The sequence below is a fragment of the Parasteatoda tepidariorum genome, chromosome 5, assembly GCF_982258835.1.
Source record: "Parasteatoda tepidariorum strain Cologne lab strain chromosome 5, Ptep-v5.0, whole genome shotgun sequence".
NCBI classification, from domain to species: Eukaryota; Metazoa; Arthropoda; class Arachnida; order Araneae; family Theridiidae; genus Parasteatoda; species Parasteatoda tepidariorum.
In genome coordinates this window covers 91148799-91174831 of record NC_141759.1, presented here as the reverse complement: position 1 = coordinate 91174831, position 26033 = coordinate 91148799, and the positions used below count along the sequence as shown (strand labels likewise).

Here is a 26033-nt window from a genome sequence, read left to right as displayed (position 1 = left end):
TGAACTATCAACTACGTACAGTTGTGCTAGAGTACGGTTGTGTACATTGCGAAATACAAAATGTTTTAAAATTTAAATATTGCGTTTTAGTTTTTATTGATAATCTTTTATATGTTTTTATTATTTAGGAATAGAAATCCTTTACAAATCAGGGAAGAGTGAGTATAACTGACTTATCACATATTGAATTGAGTTAATTTATGCATGAAATTCATTATATGAAATATTTTACATAAATTGTTTTTTTTTTTATAATTGTAACACTTTTTACGTTTTTTAGTGATAGAAACCTATGACAAATATGGAAATAGTAAGTTTAAATCATTTCTTTCACTCTCAAATTATATTAAAAGAGAATAGAAGATATTCTAAGAAGTTTAAGAAAATCGCAGTTAAAATATTGGTTTACATTTTAAGTGCTTTTTTTCAGAAATAGAGATTTTTGATAAAAGTGGAAATCGTGAGTAGGAAATTTTTTTTGTGTATTCAATTTAGCTGATTTCTGTATAAAATAAGTTAGATGAAATATGTTAAAGCCAATAGGATTTTTTATTAATTAATTCCATACGTTTTATATTTTTAGTTATACATGGTTTTATGCAAGAAGAGGGTGAGTATTAATGATTTATTACATTTTCAGTAATATAAATTTGTGCATAAAATGGTAAGTCTGCGTTGAATAGACTTTTCTAAAAATGGAACGGGTTCAGGCACTAAATCGCAATAGGCCCCTAAAACAGGAAATTGACGAAACTCATAGTGTCATCGTGTCACAGGCTCGGTTGTATAAATCAAACAATTATGTCTATATATATGTAACATAAAAAGCTTCAATTAATCTTTTTATGTTAGAATGTTATTCTGAATATCCTTCCTTTTCGTTTATTTTATTAATATAATCGAAATGCTTTCTCACACTTTCAAAAGCCACATCCTGTCCTGAAATCTTTTTTAGCACAAGTATGCATTTAATTAAAAACAGGACATTTTTCCCTTTAATCTTCGTAGGAATTCGTAGGAACCTATTTCATAAACCAGTAGTAATTTCTAAGATTTCCCTCTTTTCCCTAAATCGAGACATTTACTGATTTTACTTTGCAAGATTTTCCCTGACATATAACCGGGGAGCGCAACTTTTCGTGTACACACTTTCATGACAGCTCTGTCTCATAATTAATAAACAAATTTTGTACCCTCCTTCCCGGCCTAAGACCTGTTTTAATCCTCTCACTCGGCAACGACGTTATATATATATTTATCTTTTTCATAATTTATTATTCAAATCAAAACGCTCTTTCTCACACTTTAATATCCACATCCAGTTTTTTAATCTATATTTAGTTCAAATATGTGTTAATTAACATTTTAATTATTATCCCCTTAACTATTTATTGGGAAAGACTTTTTCCCTGAAATAGTTAAGGGTCCCTGAAATAGTTAAGTCTATTTAACAGATCAATAAGGGGAGTGTCGGGTACCCCCACCCACTGTCAATTTCATATTTGTAGAATATTTTTTCAAGTCAATGGGCCATCGGACATTAATTGTTATATTAAAAAAATATTATTTTCAAAGTTTCAAGTATTTATGCAGCTGGTAATATGGTAAACAATAGTTTTGAAAATATGTTGAATACAGTAGTCAAATTTTTTAAATTTCTATTTTTTTTAAGTTAAACTATTATTTTTTTGGTTTATTCTTTTTGCATTATTTAATTAGATGATAAAACAATAGAAACATACAAAAATATTGATTATTACTCAATATTATACAGAAATATAAGCAGTACTCCTTAAGTGGGCTGGGTTACCCGACTCTCCCCTACAATTACTAAGATTTCCCTTAAACGAGACATTTTACGGATTTACTTTGCGAGATACTCTCTAGCTTTTATTGAGGAGCACAACGATTTTGTGTCACTTTAATGATTGTTTTCTCTCCATTAATTATTAAATAAATATTATTCCCTCTTTCCCTGCCTTAGACCTGTTTTTATCCTTCCACTCTCCCCTGACGTAGGCTCTGGCTTATAATGTGATCTTATGAAACCAATAAAAGGGTTTATTCCTAGTTTACGTTTGTAAACTGCTGTTTGTAGAAAATGCAACACCATGAAAGAATCATCAGAATCAAATGAAATTTAATGCAGAAACGACTTGTACTGATACAAATAAATGATGAAATTTTCAAAACAAAAGAAACAAATTAAGCGTCCGAAATCAGTATTTGGTGCAGCCACCACGCGCTGCAATAAGTGCTGCTATACGACGTGGCATGGAGTCAAACAGATGTTGAATATCTGCTTGAGGAAGAGAATTCCATATCGCTTGTATGCGCAACCAAAGTTCGTCTTTGGAAACTGCAGGACGCGGATCACGAGTGAGACGCCGACCAACCATATCCCACACGTGCTCAATAGGCGACATATCCGGCGAATAAGCAGGCCAAGGAAGAAGTTGCATGCGTTGTGCTGAACAGAAGTCTCTAACAGTCCGCGCAACATGTGGGCGTGCATTATCCTGCTGAAAGATAGCTCCAGGGATGCCTTGAAGGAAAGGAACGACTTCGGGCTGTAGCACTTCACGGACGTATCTGTTGCTATTGAGATTACCCTCAATTCGTATCAAATTGGATCGTCCATGATACGAAATCGCACCCCAGACCATAACTCCGGGTGTTCGACCACTATGTCGTTCAATAATACACTCAGGAAGGCAGCGTTGACCGGCATAACGTCTAACACGAACACGGCCATCATGGGTCCACAAATTGAAGCGTGATTCATCTGAAAAGACAACTTGGTGCCAATCAGCTCGCCAGTCTCTGTGCTCAAGAGCCCACTGCCGACGCAGCCGTCGATGATCCGCCGTGAGGGGAATCCTGTATAATGGCACCCTTGCACGCAATCCACGGCGCAGCAGACGACGACGAATTGACGAAGCCGACAATTGTACACCTGTAGCAGTAGACCAATGTGCTGCCAGCTGCCTGGAGGAAGCTGTGCGATCATTCACCGCCATGCGGAGCAGGTGTCGATCATCGCGCTCTGACGTCACCTTCTGTCGTCCAGTGCCTGTTTTTCGAGTTGTTCGGTGCTCGTCGGTCCACTGCTTCCAAACTCGCATCACTGTGGAACTGTTCCGCAGCATACGAGCTGCTATTGCGCGATAGGAAAATCCTCCTTCTCGAAGGCCGATTATCCTCCCTCGTTCAAACTCCGTAAGTTGCTTGAATTTCTTATTCTTCCGTCGTGGAGGCATACTCAGGTCTCACTAAACGTTTGCCACTAACAAATAATCATAGACTATTTTCAACGTCCCGCTACAGCACTTTATTTATACGCTTTCAGCATCAATTCAGAGGGCGCTGCGCGCGCCACGCACGCGCGATGGCTCTGAAACTTTATTAATTTGCATAATATCCTATAATTGACATTTGCTGCGAATTTCATTTGATTCTGATGATTCCTTCATGGTGTTGTATTTTCTACAAACAGCAGTTTATGTTAAGCTCTACAAATATCACCCATTTGATTGCTTAATGATTTAACAATTTAAATACTTTTTCATAGTTTTTATTATCTGTTCTATGAATTATGGGTTTTGCAGCTTAAATTTTCCAATTATTATTATTAGTAAAGTGTTTTTTTTTTTCATAGATGGCAGAGCACTGAAATGTAATTTGCGTTATATTTCTTTTCAACAATTATTTTCACGGTGAAGCTAAAAGCACATTCATTATAATTTTTTTTCTTAACAACTTTTGTTAAATGTCTGATTAGTATATCTTATTTTAACACATGTTTATTTTATTTTACTTCATATCGTCAAGTTTGTCAACTGTGTTTCTTCTTTTATCTTAAACTCATTTAAAATTAAATTTTTTTAAATTTTTTAGAGGCAAAACGCATAATGGTGATTTTTGTCTGAGAGAAATTGTTCTTTATGTCGAAATGCTTCTTTCACGGTCGTAAAGGAATGTGTCCAAATGAGAACCTTTGAGTTTTTCCATCAATTTTCTAATTATATTACGTTTCTATTAATATGTATGGAAATTGTGCACAATATTTTTTTATCTACCCCAAAAGAAAAAAAAATCATAACTATGGCTGAAACAAAAGATTCATATTGATCGCAAAGTTGTCTAATGCAAGCTAATTTGACTGAAAATCACTAAACATGTTTCTTAAAATTGTTTCCTTAATCCCGTTATCTATTTTTATCATTTAGAAACAGAAGCTAATGCTGAAGATGAAGACAGTAAGTATGATAATATTAACAGATTTAATGTAAATTTATATATAAAATTGAATGAAAGGAAATATTTAAATTAGTTGCGATTTAGTTAAGTAATATTATTTTATCTATTTTATTCTTTAGCAATAATAGCTTTTAATGATCACGGAGAGAGTGAGTATAAATAACTATGTGACATAATTATTTTTTTGGTTTGTTCATGAAATGAATTAAATGAAATATTTTCATATGAGTTTCACATTTCTTAATCGATAATTGTTCATTAATTCTATCATTTAGGAATAGAAGTTTATGATGAGCATGGGATAAGTGAGTACAAATCATTCTGTAAAAACCCTTATTACGTAGAGTTGTGCTTGAAATGTAGGCCCTGACCAAATTATTAGGTGCACTACAAGATTCTATGCAAAATCTTAATTACCAGGTCATACTACCATATATGGCAACGTTACTTTTAAAAAGTAACGAGTAAAAGTACAAGTATATTTTTAGGAAAAGTAACGAGTAAAAAGTAAAAAGTTCTTATTTCAAAAAGTAACGAGTAAAAAGTACAAGTAAAAGTACAAGTACTAAACAAAAAAAGTAACGATTTAAAAGTACATTTCTAGAAAATCGAAAATTCAAAGTAACCTAAAATTTTATTGAATAATATTCTTATGTTCTTTAATGTTTTTGCAAAATTGTTGTTATTTATTTAATTATATTTAATTTTGAAAGTTATGGATATCAATTTATCTTTAAATTCGGAAGAATATTATAATATAATTTTATAATATAATCGTATAATATAATTTTAAAATCAAATATAATTTTAATATCAAACTTTTTATGGATTTGCACGAAAAAGAAATTTTATCTATTGATTTTAATTTTTAGTTTATTATTTTTATTTATTTAAATTACCGTTGATTTAAAATTGTTTTACTCTTTAGAAACGCGTTTTAAAAGCACAAACATAAACAAAGCAAGCACGGGGTTTCAGATAGCTTTGAGCTAGTGAACTTTGAGCTAGTAAAAAATAATTGAATGTACAGTATAAGTTGAAACAGAAGGTATTTAAACACGAAGTTAGCTGTGAATGCATATATATTGCTCATTACTTTTATAAATTAAAAAAACATAAGCAGTTTTTTTAATTTAATTTTTTTTTAGAAAGCTTTCCGAGTTTTAGAAAAAAGTAACGATTTCATTCAATATTTCCGTTACAAATACTTGTACTTTTTCTCTAAAAAAGTAACGAAAGTACAAGTAAAAGTACTAAATTTAAAAAGTAACGAAGTACAAGTAAAAGTAAGTACTTTCTACTTGTACTGGCGGTACAAGTAACGAAAGTAAAAGTACTACCATATATGGATACTACACAGCTTTATTGTTTTACGCGACTGAAACCAGTTAGCACTTGTTTATGTTCGTGTATCAATTGGTTAAATTAGACGATATATAATCTAAATTCGACGATTGGATAAATTAGATGATATATTGTATAAATATAGAATATTTGTTTTATCAGGTATTATATTAGTATGTTATAATAATTAGACCAAATTATTAAACACACTGCAGTTTTTTTTTTATAATTACATATTTTGCACCAGTTTATATGCAATACTTTTATATTTCAACATACATGTGATGCATTTTTATTCAGATTTTCTGTATACTTTCTATTTGTATAGTCATTTTTAACTTACATTACTTTACAATGTTAGCCAATTGATACATAAACGTAAGCAAGTGCAAACCGGTTTCTGTCGCGTAAAAGCATTTAAGGTGTATAGTATCAAATTTAGGATTTTACAAAGAATTTCATAGTGCGTTTAATATTTTTGTCAGGTACTGTATACGCTATATGAAAAGTTTTAAAACAAATTGCGTTTTAGTTTATTGATTTTCGTTAATATATTTTATCATCTAGGAATAGAACACCTTTACAAATTCGGGAAGAGTAAGTATAAAGTACACATTACATATTTAATTGAGTAAATTTATGCGCGATAGAAATAGATTTTTTTACTACATTATTTTGTACTTTATTTAGAGGTAGAAACCTATGATAAAGATGGAAATAGTAAGTTTAATTTTTTTATGCTCAATAAATTGAAATTAAATTTAAAAAAAAAAACAGAGAAAACTTTGCGAAGTTTAAATAAAAAATCAAAGTATAAATATTTGTTTACATTTCATATGTTTTACCTTTCAGAAATTGACATTTTTAATGAAAATGGAGAGAGTGAGTATAAATTTTTTTATGTATTCAATTTTTCATATTTATTTATTCGAAATACCTTAAGACTAATAGAGTCTGTTCAAACTTAAACTGTTTTGTTGATTTCATACGTTTTATCATTTTAGAAATAGAATCTTTTGTAAAGGAAGAGGGTGAGTATGAATGATTAATTACGCTTTTAATAATATAAATTTGTGTATAAAATAGTAATTCTGTGTTTCAAAGACTTTTTCTCGATCATATTAACTATTGTTTGAGAATAAAGAAACAACTTAATATCTAATAAAAAATATATTATAAATTCATTAAAGTGTTACGAATATTACTTTCACATTCATTTCTTTTGGAAACTATTACATGGTTCCCACGGGCCTTTTTGACTTTAAAAATTTGGAACAAAAACTAAACAAATGTAGATAATTTAATTTCTGCGTAACCAGTACTAAAAATTACTTTCCAAAGAAAGTTTATATGCTATAAAATTCCAACTTCTAAACCACTTAACGACAAAGTGGTATATGGAAATAGGAAATATCTTTTAACATTAATTTACTACCACTACTGAAATTTTTCAAGAACCGCAAAAACCCTGTATTATCGTACATTTCAAATAAAATGTTGAAAAAATAATTTTTTCTCATACTCTCTGAAATTTATCTGAAAAATTGTTTAAAAAATTTATCATTTTGCTCTTTAATTCTTCATTTCTAAAAAAATTCCTCTCTGCTTCTTTTCAGTAGCATGAAATAATTTCGGTTAATTAATTAAGACACTAATCACTAAATATAATTCTTAAAATTGCTTTAATCCTGTGCCTATTTTTATCCTTTAGAAACAGAAAATGTTGACGGGGATGATGAAAGTAAGTATGAATGATTTTTGTCATATTAATTTTGATCATATTTATATTGGTCGTACAAATAAGTTTCCGTCATTTTCTATCAAAATTTTGCAGTTTATTGTGAAAAAATGGTATATTATCTTTTATTCAAAGCATTTTTCATTACGAGACACTACTTTTTTCCATCTTTCTGCATGCATTCGGATGCCACGTCGGAGGAACTCTTTATCTTTTGAGGATATCCACGAATCGACTCCTTACTTGGTTTCTTCCAATGATTTAAATTTCTATTCAGACAGGCCATGCACCATCGACCAAAATAGGTAATAATCTGAAGGGACAAGGTCTGGCAAATATGGCGGATGGAGTAGGACTTCCCATTGATGGGTTTCCAAATAGCAAAATCAATTTTCATGCAAAATCGAAGTTCAATGTCTCTTGTCTTCAGCTCGTATGGAACCCAACTTCCTTGTTTTTGGATCATTCCCAACGATTTTAAACGATGTGAAATTGCCACTTGAGTCACTTGTAATGTAAGAGCAAGCTCTTTTCGTGTTGGGGATGAATTATCTTCCAATAATTCTTCCAATTTCTTGTGTTCGTACAATTTCGGTCTACCACTGCGTTCTTTGCCTTCGCGTCAAACTCGCCGTTTTAAAACTTCTGATATTACGTTTTAAAATTTCCCTCACGACAACTTCTCTCATTTAAGCAACCTCACCATATGCTTCTCCAAGCAATCGATGCACCTCAACTGCAGATTTCTTCAAGTCAAAGAAGTAAATCAAAAGTTCCAGCGAATGACGCTTATCTGACTCAAAAGTTGACATTTTTGAAAGAAAACAATAACGTAATCACTAACGTAACGTAGTGTAACCTAACGCAGAATCACTAATACTTTAAGGTAATGTTGTTACTAGATGAACAAACAAACAATAAGAAGTTTAACACCAGTCAATTTCTACCTAACTTTCTGGTGTTGTTGTTGACGTATACCTGTTTAGGCAGAGGAGGTGCGATTGTTCTTGTTTTCCAGTGGCGCCATCTATGGCCAAGAATTCGACTGCTCTTGTTTTCTAGTGGCGCCATCTATGGCCAAGAATTCGACTGTTCTTGTTTTCTAGTGGCGCCATCTATGGCCAAGACTTCTGCCACACCATACTTTCTGGTAGTTCCATCTTGTGAGGAACGGGAACTTATTTGCATGTCCAATGCTTAAAATGCAGAGCAAGAAAATATTTAAAATTTGTTGTGATTTTGATGAGTTATAATATTTTATTTATCTTCTAGCAATAGTAGTATATAATGAGAATGGCGAAAGTGAGTATGAATAATATATGAGATAATTTTTTTTGTACATAAAATAAGTTACACGAAGTTTTTTTTAATTTAAATTCTACTTTATTTAACCAACTATATTTTATAATTTAGGAATAAAAGTTTACGATGAGCAAGGATTTAGTAAGTATAAATCATTTATCACTGATTTAACTTCATAAAATTATGATTTGCATGCGAAATTATTTTAAGATAAATAGTGTTTTAGCTTATCAGTATTTATATATTTTATCGTTTAGAAATAGAATCCCTTTACAAACATGGAAAGAGTGAGTATAACTGATTCATTTCATATTGAGTTAATTTAGTTCGTACATGAAATATACAATGCGAAATGTCTTAAATAAATCTTTTTTTTTTATTATTATACGTTGTACATTATTTAGAGATTGATGTTTTTGACAAATATGGAGAGAGTAAGTTGAAATAAATTATTTAACGCTCTCTTATTTAAAATTGAAAATAAAAAGTTTTTAAGCTAAAGATTATTTTTTTTCTTTACATTTTACGTATTTTACCTTTCAGAAGTCGATATTTATGATATGAACGGAAACAGTGAGTGAGATATTGTTTTCGTATTTAATTACGCATATTTGAGTATAAAATACGTTATAAATAATACATTAGAACGAATGGATTTCTTGTTTAGTGATTTAATACATTTTGTTTTCTTAGAAATCGAAGCTTTTGAAAAAGAAGAGGGTGAGTATTAATGATTAATTACATTTTCTGTAATATCAATTTGTGCATAAAATAGTAAGTATGTGATGAACAGACTTTTTTTTAAAAAGTGCAGGCACTAAGTGGCAATAGACGCCAAAAACAATCAAGTCAGAGTGTATATTATTTTACATATATTCTTATTTATATACTCTTATATATATTATTTTAAGAGTATATATTAATATAAATTTGTGCATTAAATCTTATGTTTGTCCTTAAAAGACTTATTTTTAATCAGATTTGCAATTGATTACAGGAAAATAAGCAACTACGATAACATTGATAAACATTTTTTTTTCAAAAATTGCTGATATCTTAGTATCCAATACATTTTCTAAAACAATTTAAATGTCCTGATTCAAATTATGCTAACCATTTATCCGAGCCAACCATCTTTGTTTAGATATCAGCTTATTATACACTGGTGTATGAAATTCAGGGAATTTGCAGACTTAATCGATTATCTCTAGAACTACTGGAACAGTTTTAATAAAATTAGATATGTACATAGATTAATACAATGCAAAACAAATAACATTCAACAATTGTAATACACACCCATGATTGTGCGTAATACTCATTGGAGTCGATAGGTATGAAATTGCCACAGGACAATTCAGGCCAATTACCACAGGAAATAATAAACTGCCTTATTTCAGGCATGAAATCACGCTGCAAGCTCTGTATATCTTTAAGAGGAGACCAATTTTTTAGCTCATTATGCAACTGCTGTTTCATACCTTCCGACTCATACCTTCCAAGTATAAAAGTAAAATATTAATATTACGTTGTTTGCCAAACGGCTATGGTCATTTCGGCTCAAATAATTCCTTACAATTTAACGGCATGATTATTATAATTATAACCGTCGTTGAACAGCCGACCGAATTTTCAGTTTGCAGATACCAATGTTTAACTCCTTAGCCTTGTAATTTTAAACATACTCCAGAAGACAAGTGAACTCCTGGATCAAATTTTGAGAGAAATTTGCCTTCGTGGAGGACTTTTTGATGGAACTAACCCGCATTTGCGTTACATGGCGAGGAAAAGCACGAAGAACTCCCATGGTTAGTCTGACTGCAAGAGGACTCTAACCCATGATCCGTCTACCATTTAGGATATTTTACGTCAGCACTGTGATCGGAGCAAGCCGGGTGATGAATTTGAATAAACCAGTCTTTGCAGGGATTCGAACCCAGTTTACCTCATTGGGAAACGAGCACTCTATCCCCTGTGACACAACGTACTGCCAGTTCTGTGCTAGCCCGTTTATCCCATTACTGACATGACCCAACTGTGATAGTTCGTTGATCCCATTACTGAATGACGCAACAGATATGGTAGTTGTAGAGGAACACTCACCTTCGCTCAACTTCTGCAAAGGTAGCCCAATTGTTCGAGTAAAGAGTTTTGTTATCTGTCGAATAACTTTATATGACAATTCGCTGTCCTTGTTACATCTTCATTGGTATTTTCGAATCTTAATGGAGGGAGGTAGCCCTCATGTGACTTATCTCTTGACCCATCGATTCCATATTCTAAGGCAAAACTGAAACAACTTAACAAAAATTTAAATTTTCACCACACCCTAAATTATTTAACACAAGTAAGAAGAATAATGTAATTACTTTGATTTGCATATTTTCTTGTTTCAAAATTAAAATAACTTTTTAGTACTCAATTAATATTTCTTACCTAAAATTTAAATGAAGGGTTGCTTTCGTTGTATAAAATAGATTCAATTTTCCTACCTTTCGTTTAACTATTTTTAACAGAGCAAAAATATTTCTTATTTGAAATTGAAACAAAGAGCTTCTTGCATGAAATATGTAACATTTTCCTGCTTCTAAAGGGAAATTTTTTTTTAATACTGACGTGATGTTTTTGTTTGAAATTTAATTAATAAGTTTTGAATAACATTAATGTAAAGTTAATAAATGTGCAAATCTGTTTATCACTATAATAGCTGACGATGAGCATGGTAAGTATAAAAGAATTTTAAGCATAAGATACATAAATTTGAATATATGTTATGAGGAATATTTTATTTAATGATAATATTTAATATATTTTATCGTTTAGAAATAGAAGCTGCTGACGAACATGAAGACGGTAAGCACAGATCTTTATTGTACATAACTAATCATGTTCATTAGTGCATAAAAAAATCTTATTGATAGGTATTCTTACCCAATAAACTCCTTCAGCTCCTGCTATAAAAACATTTACTTTTCTTCCTGCATCTTTTTTGTTTGTTAATTTATTAATTAAAAATTTGATAGCCTTTTATTTTTATTAATGCGAGAAATGTTTATAAGGCCTTCTAATATTATGATAAGAATAGGCTATATTAGACAATTCTGTTGCTTTGCTTAATCTTCTATTCCTGAACATGACTCTCAAAAATGTTTTTTTTTAATGTAAACGTAATAAATTTTTCTAATTTTTTCCTAGGATAGAATTATAGTAGAGGTATTATAGAATAGATAACATGTATGTTTTTAATAAAAATTATTGGTTCAGATAGATATGACCTTAGCATTAAAAATGATAGGATCATAATATTTTGCGACTTTTTCGTCAGAAGTAAACTATTCTTAATAAACGAGTTAAAAAGAAATTTAAAAAAATTATTACTGCATAAAAACAGCAACAAAACAACTGTTGCTTTCATGAACTTTTAATGTAAACAGACAAAAAATTTTATTATTTCTTTTATTGCTTCTTAGATAAAGTGTAAATTAATGCAATCAGCATGTTTTCAGAAAAACTTCGTGATTTTCCATGCAATTTTAAAAAAACCTACATAATTCTGTTACCGAGCTGTATTTCACGCTAAATGTAAAGATAGGTTTTACTAGATACATATCGGAAATGACTAAACAGCCTAATGGCCGTAATCCGAGGCATGGTTCGATTCAACCTGCTAATTCCTTGTCCCATGGCTCAGTTATCGGTGATAATTAAACTCCTTGACAAAAATACAATATTGCATTTTAGTAGTTCGAAAATTAATTCACAAGAGGAATCATTAACGAAAATGACAAGCATTCGAATAAAAAAAATTAACAATGAAAATGAGCAAAGAATGGAAGGCAGCGTCCTGATATGTTTTGAAATAAAAAAGTTAGTGAACGTAGCCAGATGAAACGTAGAAAAGATAGAAATAAATCACGTCAGAGATGTAACAGTTGCTGCTCAAAATGCCAAGTTCTTCAAGACGTACGTGCGTTCTCTATATCGTGATTGCGCAGTAAGTACCTAATGAACCGCCTGAAAAGATGACGTGCTGCCAGTTCTGTGCTAGCTCGTTTATCCCACTACTGAAGTGACCCAACTGTGATAGTTCATTCATCGCATTACTGAAGTGGCGAAACTGTTCTAGTTCGTTCATCACATTACTGAAGTGGCGAAACTGTTCTAATTCGTTCATCACATTACTGAAGTGGCGAAACTGTTCTAGTTCGTTCATCACATTACTGAAGTGGCGAAACTGTTCTAGTTCGTTCATCACATTACTGAAGTGACCCAACTGTTCTAGTTCGTTCATCACATTACTGAAGTGGCGAAACTGTTCTAATTCGTTCATCACATTACTGAAGTGGCGAAACTGTTCTAGTTCGTTCATCACATTACTGAAGTGGCGAAACTGTTCTAGTTCGTTCATCACATTACTGAAGTGACCCAACTGTTCTAGTTCGTTCATCACATTACTGAAGTGGCGAAACTGTTCTAGTTCGTTCATCACATTACTGAAGTGGCGAAACTGTTCTAGTTCGTTCATCACATTACTGAAGTGGCGAAACTGTTCTAGTTCGTTCATCACATTACTGAAGCGACGAAACTGTTCTAATTCGTTCATCACATTACTGAAGTGACGTAACTATGCCAGTTCGTTCATCCTTAGTTCATCCCATTACTAAAGTGACGCAACTGTGCTAGTTCGTTGATCCCATTACTGAAATGGCGCAACTGTGCTAGTTCATTGATAACATTACTAAGGGGCGCAACTGTGCTAGTTTCCTTTATCCCTTTACTGAAGTGAAGGAACTGTGCTAGTTCATTCATCCCATTACTAAAGTGACGCAACTGTGCTATTTTGTTGATCCCATTACTGAAGTGACGCAACAGATATGGTAGTTGAAGAGGAATAGTCACCGTGCTCAACTTCTGCAAAGGTCACTCAATTGTTTGAGTAAAGAGTTTTGTTATCAAGCAAATGACTATATATCGCAATTCGCGATCCTTGTTATCCCCTCAATAGTATTTTTGAATATTAATGGAGGGAGAAAGCCCTCATGTGACTTATCTCTGGACTAATCAATTCCATATTCTAAGGCTATAATGAAAAAACTTACAAAAATTTAATTTTCACAGCACCCTAAACTAAATAACACAAGTAACAATACTGTATTTACTTTGATTTGCATATTATCTTGTCTCAAAATCAGAATAACTTTTTAGTACTCAAATAATATTTCTTACCTAAAATTTGAATGAAGGGTTGTTTTAGTTGCATGAAATAGATTGAATTTTCCTACCGTTCATTTAACTATTTTTAATAGAACAATAGTATTTCATATTTGAAATTGAAACAAAGAGCTTCTTGTATTGAATAAAATATGTTACATTTTCCTCTTTCTAAAGGAAAAAAACAATTTTTTTAAATACTCACGCAATGTCTTTGATATAAATTTAGTTAATAAGTTTTGTATAACATTAATGTAAAGTTAATAAATCTATAACTCTGTGCAAAACTATAATAGCTGCAGATGAGCATGGTAGGTATAAAATAATTTTAAACGTAAGATATGTAAATTTAGTTATCTGTTATGCGAAATATATAATGTTAATATTTCATGCATTTTATTGTTAAAAAATAGAAGCTGCTGACGAAGATGAAGACGGTAAGAACAAATCTTCATTGTTCATAACTAAAAGGTTTATTAGTGCAGAAAATAACTTATTGATGGGGGGGGGGTGATTCTTTAGAAACCTGACAATTCGTTAAAACAATTTCTTCAAATTTAAAGCCTTCAAAACAATCTAAAATTTTTTTTGCATGTTTATTTAGTTACATTTATTAATATCTTACAGACAGCTGTGCAGTTTATTGACATTTCTTCTAGAAAAAAAATAAAATAGAAATTAACCAAATTTTGAATGCCAGGAAAATGTCATATTAGCTTAGAAGTTAAAAAAAGAGTCATTCTAAGCTAGACGTTAAAAAAGAGTCATATTAGCTTAGAAGTTAAAAAAAGAGTCATTCTAAGTTAATAGCAAGTATTTCAACTTAACTCAAAATGACTAAGTTGAAAAGTTAATTTAACTTTTTGTGTAAATAAATTCCAAAAATAATTATTGTGAACAATTTGAACACAATTCTTCTCGGTTTTTCGTTTTTTTCTCAATTTATTTTTCCTTGATTGTTTTTAGGCTCCATGCTTTAAAATGACCTAGTAAAATTATTTTTATGATAATTTACATCGGAAACTTTTTATTATATTATTTAAATTTAAAATATTTCAAATCATTTTATTTTACAACTTTGTTACATTTTTTAATTTTTTGTTGTTGATATGTACAGAATAAAATTGTGTATAGTAATCAATCATTAAACAAATAAATAACTTTGATTACATACAATCATATTAAAATCTTACATAAACTGGGTATTAGGTTAATATTTGCTTTCCCTCTTTACATTAGACTGTTTAAAAAAATTTCTGAGGACTGGCATTCATAAGCCAGGAAAATGACAGTCAGGATAAAGTTAATTTGCCATTTTGCAGCATTTAACTTTACTTTAATGTAACATTTCGGCCTAAGACGTTTACTTTTCGCAGAAAACAGCAGGATATCTTGAAATAACTCAGGAAAACCTATGTAGTTTATGTTAAAAGAGGACAGGAATATGACAACATGAAAACCTACTCACCTTGTAAAATGTTTTGAAATACATTTTGGCACAGAAAATTGGTTATTTATTCCTGCAATTAAACTTGTTCTGATAGGATGGTATTCTAATCAATCTCTTAACCAAAGATATTGATTGCTGGCACTATCTATTTTGGTTATAAATTACTAAAAACAAAAGTGGCCAGGAAAATGACTGATTTTCATGTGACAAACAAATTATTGGCAGAAAAAATATTTTTCAACTAAGTTTTTGGAATTAATACCCTCTGCATATATTCTAGAAATGCTTACAACGGTTGAGATCAAAATAATTAGATATTGAAAAATGTATGGGAAGTTTTGAAGCTAGTTATTATTGGAAATACTGTTTGTGACATACCAGGAAAATGACATTTTGAAATTCAATTAAATTTCTTAAGTGTGCAAAACAGTCAATGCTAATGCAAAGTCATTTTAAACTGCTAACAGCAATGTTATTTTTTAACTTTTTTAAAAAAAGTTCTTTTAGTACTACAGTATTTAATCTTGAAGCAAGGGACTGTCAATTGTTGTATTTTGAGAGAATCATCCAGGAATTCTTATCCATTAAACAAAGCTTCTGCTATGAAAGCATTTACTCTTTATTCTTTTTCCTGCTTTATCTTTGTTTATTAATTTATTAAATAAAAACTGTCACAGTCTTATGATTTTTATCAGTGTGAGAAATTTTTATAAGGCCTTCTAACATTATGAAAAAAATATGCTATATTAAATATGTGTACCTTTTTTTAATCTTCTGCTCCTGAACATAACTCTCAGAAATGTTTTTTTAAATAAGTGTGATAAATCTCCGACAAAAAAATATAGATAGCCTAAGTTTCATTTATATAGATTCTCTAATTTTCCAAATTTTTTCCTAGTGCAGAATTATAGTAGAGGTATTATAGAATAGATAGCATGTATGTTTTTAATAAAATTATCAGAGTAGATAGACATGACCCTAGCATTAAAAATGGTAGCATCATAATATTATGTGACCATTTCGTCAGAAATAAACTATTCTTCCTAAATGGGTTAAATAAATAAAAAATAAAACTATTATTACATAAAAACAGCAACAAAACTTATGTTATTTTCATAAACTTTTAATATAAACAGACAAAAAAAATTTATATTTTTTTTTATTGCTTCTTAGATAAAATTGAAATTAATGCTATCAGTTTGTGTTCAGAAAAACTTCGTGATTTTTCTTGTTTTTTCAAAAGACCTATATAATTCTGTTACGGAGCCGTAGTTCACGCTAATTGTAAAGATAGGTTTTTGCTGGATACATATTGGAAATGACTTGAAAAGATTGGATTGCGTCAGACAGCCTGATGGCCTGAATACGTGGTATGGTTCGACTCAAAATGCTAATCCTGTGATCCATGGCTCAATTATCGGTGATGATTAAAATTCTCGTTAAAAATACAATATGCATTTTAGTAGCTCGAAAATTAATCTCTCAGAGGAAACATTAGCGAAAATGACAAGAGTTCGTAGGAAAAACCTCAAAACCTTCTTCGATTTGTGACAGAAATAAAAATTAGGGATAGAATGATTGTTTGAAGCTACCTTCAATTGTATTCGAAAATCAGTATGAGAAAAATAACAAATGAAAGATTAACAATGAAGTCAGCAGATTCCATGTTCTAAGACAATAATGAAGGAACTTACAAAAATTAATAGTTTAAACTCACCCTAAATTTAATAACACAAGTAACAAAGTTAATGTAATTACTTTGATTTGCATATTTTCTTGTTTCAAAATTAAAATAACGTTTTAATACTTAAATAATGATTCTTACCTCAAATTTAAATGAAGGGTTGCTTTAATTGCATAAAATTAATTGAATTTTCATACTTTTCATTTAACTATTTTTTGAAAGAGCAATAATATTTCTTTTTTGAAATTGAAACATAGCGCTTCTTGCATTGAATTAAACATAATACATTTTCCTGCTTCTAAAAGGAAAAAAAATGTTGTTTTTTTAAAAATACTCGTGCAATGTTTTTGATTGAAATTTAGTTAATGACTTACGAATAAAATTAATGTAAATTTAATATATCTGTAACTCTGTGTATTACTGTAATAGCTGACTATGGGTATGGTAAGTATAAAATAATTTTAAACATTAGATATATAAATTTAATTATCTGTTATGAAAAATATTTTATTTAATTTTAATATTTCATGCATTTTATTGTTAAAAAATAGAAGATGCTGACGAAGATGACGACGGTAAGCACAAATCTTTATTGTGCATAACTAATTACGTTAATTAGTGCTTAAAATAACTTAACAATAGGTATTTTTACCTATTAAACAAAGCTTCTGCTAAGAAAACATTCACTAATCTTCTTTTCTGCTTCATCTTTTTTTATTAATTTATAAAATCAAAAATGTGATAACCGAATAATTTTCATCAGTGTGAGAAATGCTTAAAAGCCTTCTAGTATTTTGATCAAAATTAGATTAAGTTTAATAGGATTAATTTAATAGATTGAATTTTCCAACCTTTCATTTAACTATTTTTTAATCGTACAATAATATTTCTTATTTGAAATTGAAACAAAGAGCTGCTTGTATTAAATAAAATATAATACATTTTCCTACTTGAAAAAGGAAAAAAAAATGTTTTATTTAATTACTCATTTATTGTTTTTTATTGAAATTTAGTTAATTAGTTTTGCATTAAATTAATGTGAATTTAATAAATTATAACTCTTTATATCACTATTATAGATGAGAATGAGCATCGTAAGTATAAAATAATTTTAAACATTAGTTATATAAATTTAAATATTGAGAAATATTTTATTTAAGGATAATATTTCATACATTTTATCGTTAAATAATAGAAGCTGCTAATGAAGATGAAGACGATAAGCACAAATATTCATTGTGCATAACTAATTGTGTTCATTAGTGCATAAAATATCTTATCGAGAGGTATTTATTGACCATTAAAAAAAGCTTCCGCCATGAAAACATTTGCTCTTTATTTTTTTGTTCCTACTTCATCTTTGTTTATTAATTTATTAAATCGCATCTGTGATAGCCTAACAACTTTTATTAGCGTGAAAAATGTTTATAAGGCATTCTTATGTTTAGGCTATATTAGACAAATGTACGTGTACCTTTTTTAAGTCTTCTGTTCTTGAACATAACTCTCAAAACCTTTTTTTTTAGCATAACCGTGATAAATATTGGAAGCCATCTTCGATGTGCGTCAAAAAATCATCCAATTAAATTTTTTATCACTAACTTACCCTTTGAAACTTTTACATTTTTATTTGAAAACAGAATACTTTAAAGATAAAAATACAAATAAAACAAGGCAAGGAAGAAAAAGGAACTTTGTATCATTTTCAACTTTATATATATATATATATATATATATATATATATATATATATATATATATATATATATATATATATATATATATATATATATATATATATATATATAATATTATTTTATATATGTATTATATATATATATATATATATATATATATATATATATATTATTTTATATATGTATTATATATATATATATATATATTATATACCGAAGAGCCATTAATTACATTACATTATGACCACACTGCTAATAACATGTAGCACCACCTTTAGCCCTCAAAACTGCTAGACACCCGCCGTGGCATTGATTCCACAAGGTGCTGATAGGTAGTCTGAGGTATCTGGTACCAAGCGCTCACCAACTGGTCCTGCAATTCCTTCACATTGCGAGGGGGTAGCGTGGTAGCAGGAATTTGGTTTTCCAAGTAGGACCACAAGTGCTCTATTGGATTAAGGTCAGGTGAATTTGGGGGCCAAGACATGACTTGAAATTCACTGGAATGTTCCTCGAACTAATCCATGACGATTCGACCTTTATGACATGGTGCATTATCCTGTCGGTAAACACCATCCCCCGCAGGAAAAACTGTTGCCATGAGTGGGTGAACCTGGTCTGCAACTATATTCAAGTAGCTTACTGACGTCAGGGATTGTTCTATGAGGATTATGGGTTCTATTGTGCCCCATGAAAACATTGTTCCTGGGCGAGCCCATTGTTATAGATGGAGGGTGGTCATGATATAATGGCTCTTCGGTTTGTATATATATACACTGAAGAGCCAAAGAAACTGGTACAGACATAAGTATGCAAATAAAGGGGTATGGAGCCAATCAAAGTTTAGCGCTGCGATCGGCAACGCGTATATAAGACAACGCGTGTATAAGTGTTTAACACAGCTCTTAGATCGGTTACTGCTGCTACAATGCCAGGTTATACAGATTTAAGTGAGTTTGAACGTGGTGTTATAGTCGGCGCACGGGAGATGGGGCATAGCATCTCCGAGATAGCAATGAAATTTGGATTTTCACGTACGACCATTTCACGAGTATACCATGAGTATCGGAAATCCGGTAAAACATCAAATCTACGACATCGCTGGGATATTTGGGATGACTTGCAATGTGATGTTCAGAAGATATCTCCACCCCCTCTTACTCCCACTGGTTTATGGACAGCCCTGCAGGATTCATGGTGTCAATTATCTCCAGCATTACTTCACACATTGATCGAATCCATGCCACGTCGTGTTGCGGTACTTCTGCGTGCTCGCGGGGGCCCTACACGATATTAGGCAGGTATACCAGTTTTTTTGGCTCTTCAGTGTATATATATAGAGATAGATAGATAGATAGATATAGATATATGTATGTTATATATATTGCAGGTTTAAATGTTCCGGTTAATCTTAGTGGCGCTAGTGAGTATAAATAATTTCATCTACATTCCTTTATATTGTATAATAGAATACTTTAAATACATATTATATTAATATATTAAATATATTTTTAATGATAATATTTCACTTATTTTATTATTTACAAATAGAATCTATTGATGGAAAAAAGGAAGGTAAGCGTGAATGATTTCTTATTTATCAACTAAATTGATCTCACGCATAAGAGAAATTTTTAACAAATCTTACATTTCGTTATTTTGGGTTAGATCTAGCTTTAGGTGCGACTACTTATCTTGGCGGAAGTAAATATGAACTATTTATGAAAAATTTTATTGTGTTGCTTTTTGCACAGTAGGGACTACATGAAATTTGAAAATATAAAATAAATTGAGTTTAAATATTAATATTTCATGTATTTCATCATATAGGATTAGCAGCTGATGGTGTTGTTACAGAAGGTAAGCTCTTAATAACCGTAAACCGGGGCGAGTCTACCCATTTTTTCAGTTTGTCAATTTTCAAGTGGTCAAACTTTTGCAAATATTAAAGATAAAAGGCTTTTCATAGGTGTTTCGGAATCGCTATTTATCCCTCTTTAAAGCTGTGAAATCAATTTTAGAAAATATTAAAGTTACGCTGTTACTGTATATTTTTATAGAACTACTGACAAATCTCTCGTATGGGGCGAGTCTACCCATTCTACTAAAATGAATGTTAACATTGTAAATAATCAAATTTTACTATTAAATTGTTATTTTAGTTACTATATAGGATATTTATGAAGTAAAATTCATAACTTTGTTACATATTCCATTTTTTTATTCAGAAAATAACACAAATTGAGTATTTGATCGATTATCACATTTTGATCACAGTTTTGTTTTTATAATCATTAACATTATAAAATAAAAAAAATTTCTGATTATTGTTGATAAAAATAAATTAAAATTAATATAAATTTGCAATTAAATAATTAATAAATAATAATAATTAAAGATTATTAACAAAATCAAAATTCGGACATTGGGAATCATGAAAAATCCTTTTCCCATTCTTTTGGGAGGTAATAATAATTTATAAATAATAATTTATTTAACTTGCATTAAATAAAAAAAGTTAATTTTGCAATATAAAAACTGAAAAAATAGGTAAAATAAACATATTTTATATTTACATTTATATTTAACCTATAAATTTTCTTATTAATGATAAATTTATCAATGCAGAATCAAAATAATATACTCAAATTCATTTAAAATGACTTAATTTTACTATATACAAAGTTCTAAATTATATTATTATGCTTTATTAAAACTAAATACGAATGGGTAGACTCGCCCCGCGAATTCTGGCTTTTTGTTCACAACAGCAAAACTTACATTCTTTTTGTTTGTTTTTTTCATATAAAATTAATGTAATCTTAGTCTTAGATAAGTTTATCACTTAACCAAAGTGAAAATAGTAATAATAATAATATACTTACGGAGCACCAACTAAAAGTTCGCTGATTTTCAATACAAATCTCTCAAAAGACGTTTGAACAGGTCGGTTAAAAGGACACCAAATAAATAAAAATGGATCAAACTACTACAACGCCATCTTCCTTAGAGTCCGAACTAAGTCCTCCATCGGTAAAAATTTTTTTATTTGCAATTTAAAATAGTGAAAATTAAATAAAACTAAAATGGGTAGACTCGCCCCGGTTTACGGTAGCGTTTTTCAAAGCTTTTTCAAAAAGAAAAGAAAACTGTTTAACTGCCCTTTACACTTAAGGTCAAAATTTTAATTTCAAAATATATACACCATCTGGCCATAAAGAATTATATGGCTTTTAGTGTAGCTACCACTACAATAATAAAATTTTAGTTCACTAGTATTTTAGACTTGGTGTACATTTTGATAAATAGTGGTTGACAGTCGTCATTGTAGCCCCGCCTGTCTGAAAAGAAACGTCTATCTCGATATGAACACAATAAATTCTGAAGCTCTTGCTATTTGTATCTGCGTCATTGATCTTCTCGCACTGTTGCTACTCAGTTTCAATTACACACCACTGGGCGCAGTACACACTCGATTGCTAATTGCAACATAAGAGCACCATGATCTAAATTCAGCTCTCACGACCAGCAAAGTCCGGTAATCTTAATACAGCTCTGCGGAGGCCGGGATAGCCTGGTCGGTAGGGCGCTGGGCCCATATCCAAGAGGTCGTGGGTTCGATCCTCGCCGGCCGAAGACTCCTCGTGTAGTAAATGGTGACTGATGCACGTTAAATCTGTCGAGTCTCAAAAGTCCTCGTCCCGCAGTGGACTGATCGTTAAGACACGGTTCCCAGCAGATCACCGAAGTCAAGCATCACTGGCTGCGGTCAGTGTGCGGGTGGGTGACCACTTGGATCAGTCTGCGTAGGGACCGAGGGTGTGCGGTATTGGTCCTCGTTAAACTGTGCTACCGTAAAGTGCTCGACTTCGCGCGCAGGTCGTCGGGCTACCGAAACGGGGGTGCCATCCCCTCCGCAGAGGATCAAAATTGTGATGGCATGTCTTCGGATCATCTTCCGGGATGTTTCCCAGACCGTCGCCAATAGCCCATTGTGCAGCTCTAGTGCGACGTAAATTAACAACAACAACAACAACAAAAGTCCTCCATGTTCCCACAACAAATCAATACATCTGGGGGTACTGATCCAGGAGTTTCCTTGTCTTCTGGATTGGTTCAAAATTACAAGGCTACGGAGTTGAACGTAAGTAGTCGTAAACCCATGAAATTGGGTCGGCTGTTCAACGACGGTTATAAAAAATAAAAAAATACAGCTCTGCGGGCTTCTCACAAAACAACAGTGAATCAACTAGTGGTATCCATTCATCGAATTCTATAACAGATAAAATTCTGATAGGTAGCAATGTGGTGTAACTACCGCTACAATAATACAATTCCAATTCACTAGTATATAAAAAGGGAAAACTCTTTGTGGAATGATTATTTAGGTATACATCTTGGTTTAAATATAGCTGTTGGACATCCTGATGAAAAAGAAAATAAAGCAATCATGTATGAACAGCTTAACACATGCTTTTTATTCATTTATTTGCTTTGCAATTGAAACATTATACAAAACATGGAAGATAAATTAAGTTAAATTGAATAAGATTAAATTTTGCTATAAATAAAGAAGTTGGACTCTCAAATGAAGGGCAAATTAAAGCAAGTGAGTGTACATAGATTCAGATAGATTTCTTAAATGGAGTTATGCTAATTGCCTATATCTCATGTATTTTATTTTTAAAAATAGAAACTGAAGGTGATGTTGAAGGAGGTAAGCATGGTTTCTCTCACATCAGATGAATTGATTTTGTGGTTAAGATATGTTAAAAAGATATTTTATCAAGTTTATCATTCATATATTTTATGATTAATCAATGAACCTTGCTTTAAATTTAGATGTTCGCGCACATGAAGAGGAAATTGAAGAAGGTGAGTGGAAATAGTTGAACATAGATTTTTTTATTTATTTGTATGCTTCGTGAAAATATGTAATACAAATGGAGTTATACTAATTGACTATATCTCATGTATTTTATGCTTACAAATAGAAACTGAAGGTGATGTTGATGAAGGTAAGCAAAGTTTCTTTCATATCAGCTGAATTGATTTTCTGATTAAGATATTTTATGAAGTTTCTCATTCATATATTTTATGATTTATTACTGAACCTTGCTGTTAATTTAGATGTTCACACACATGAAGAAGAAATTGAAGAAGGTGAGTGCAAATCGATGAACATAGTATTTTTTTTATTATTTATTTGTGTGCTTCATGCAAATAGGTATTACAGATGGAGTTATATTAATTGACTATATACTCATGTATTTTATTTTTACAAATAGAAGCTGAAGGTGATGTTGATGGAGGTAAGCATGGTTTCTTTCACATCAGTTAAAATTGATTTTGTGGTTAAGATATGTTAAGACGATATTTTATGAAGTTTCTCATTCATATATTTTATGATTTATCCATGAACCTTGTTGTAAATTTAGATGTTCACACACATGAAGAAGAAGTTGAAGAAGGTGAGTCCAAATAGATGAATAGATTTTATTTCATTTACTTGTGTGCTTCATGCAAATATTTAATACAAATGGAGTTATATGAATTGTCCCTATCGCATGTATTTCATTTTTTAAATAGAAACTGAAGGTGATGGTGAAGGAGGTGAGCATGGTTGCTCTCAGATCAGTTGAACTGATTTTTTGGTTAAGATACACTACCGGTCAAAAGTTTGCGAAAATTTTGAAATCTACGAAAAAATGGTCTAAATTCAAATGTTTATGGAACTGCGAAAAATCAGTCAAATTGCATGCAAATTTGATATGTTCTAAAGTGAATCCTCTACATTTATATAGTTACATAAGATCAAATTGCAATACTTTATTTTTTGCGAACTGAATCCAGCTTTTCATCATGGGTTGTTTCTATGGTGAAAAAAGTTGTTAAGTTTGAACACCTGCCAAACTTGCAAAAAATATTTTTTGTACTTTCTGTTAATGGAAAATAGTTATTTGAACCGTTTTGTGTAAGCCCTCAAAATTTCAAATCGTTTCGATTTGTTTTGACGAAGTTATAGATTTTTGAAAAACATGTGTACTTTTCTCGATTTTTGAGCATTCCACATATGCAGTCTTTTGGTCTATACATCTTCTACCAAAGAACTTTTTAATTTTAATGTTTTCTATATTTTCAACTAATTAATATTGATTATAAAACAAATATTCTTATTCATTAAATTACAAAGAATTTATTATGAATATAATTAAAACAATATCTCATAAATGCCACATTTCATTGAAAATTTGTTTGTTCTTGCAAACGATACTCTGATATTTCGAATCGAAATCAGTTATGGGACATTTTACAACAGGAATGGAACTCTATATCACTTGAAGTGATTAATGGTTTGTTCGATCGAATGCCACGCATATGTAAGGCTATAATAAAAGCAAAAGGTGGATGGTTCGAGGAATCTAAGATTTAATTGTTAATTTATTTAATTACAAAATACGAATAAGAATATGTTAAATATTTGACCTGTTGTAAATAAAATAGTTTAGTAAAAATGCAAATTTTTTATACTATTGATATTATTTTTTTAGAATTATTTATGTAATTATTGTTATAACTTTTTATTTTAATTTAATGTAAAGTAAAAATATCACAACAAAACTAATACATATAAGCAATAAATATAAACAATAAATATAAACAATAATAGTTACAATAATAAATAAGAGTATTTGTTTTATAATCAATAATAATTACATGAAAATATTGAAAACATTAAAATTAAAAAGCTCTTTGGTAGAAGAAGTATAGACTAAAAGACTGCATATGTGGGATGCTCAAAAATTGAGAAAAGTACACATGTTTTTCAAAATCCTATAACTTTGTCAAAACAAATCGAAACGATTTGAAATTTTGAGGGCTTACACAGAACGGTTCAAATAACTATTTTCCATTAACAGAAAGTACAAAAAATTTTTTTTGCATGTTTGGCAAGTGTTCAAACTTAGCAACTTTTTTCACCATAGAAACAACCCATGATGAAAAGCTGGATTCAGATCGCAAAAAATAAAGTATTGCAATTTGATCATATGTAACTGAATGTAGAGGATTCACTTTAGAACATATGAAATTTGCATGCAATTTGACTGATTTTTCGCAGTTCTATAAACATTTGAATTTAGACCATTTTTTCGTAGATTTCAAAATTTTCGCAAACTTTTGACCGGTAGTGCATATGTTTAAAAAATATTTTACAAAGTTTCTCGTTCATATATTTTATGATTTATCAATGAACCTTTCTGTAAATTTAGATGTTCACACAGATGAAGGCGAAATTGAAGAAGGTGAGTGCAAAGTGATGAATAGAGATTTTTTTAAATTTATTTG

General features: G+C 30.4%; 1 protein-coding gene and 1 long non-coding RNA gene across 2 annotated transcripts; both read left to right on the top strand.

The window, feature by feature from the left end:
* Window positions 1-597: 597 nt before the first annotated feature.
* Window positions 598-11541, top strand: LOC107437630 (uncharacterized). The gene is made up of 13 exons (XM_087162904.1): window positions 598-610; window positions 4230-4259; window positions 4380-4409; window positions 4536-4565; window positions 6172-6201; window positions 6295-6324; window positions 6457-6486; window positions 6609-6635; window positions 7316-7345; window positions 8615-8644; window positions 8756-8785; window positions 9338-9364; window positions 11468-11541. The coding sequence occupies exons 1-13, from the start codon at window positions 598-600 to the stop codon at window positions 11539-11541; spliced, it is 411 nt and encodes a 136-aa protein (XP_087019030.1).
* Window positions 11542-20258: 8717 nt separating this feature from the next.
* Window positions 20259-26005, top strand: LOC122273676 (uncharacterized). The gene is made up of 10 exons (XR_015433545.1): window positions 20259-20390; window positions 20517-20546; window positions 23380-23403; window positions 23529-23561; window positions 23681-23704; window positions 23817-23849; window positions 23975-23998; window positions 24125-24157; window positions 24276-24299; window positions 25958-26005. It is a non-coding gene; the product is annotated as an uncharacterized LOC122273676 (long non-coding RNA).
* The last annotated feature ends 28 nt before the right edge of the window (window positions 26006-26033 follow it).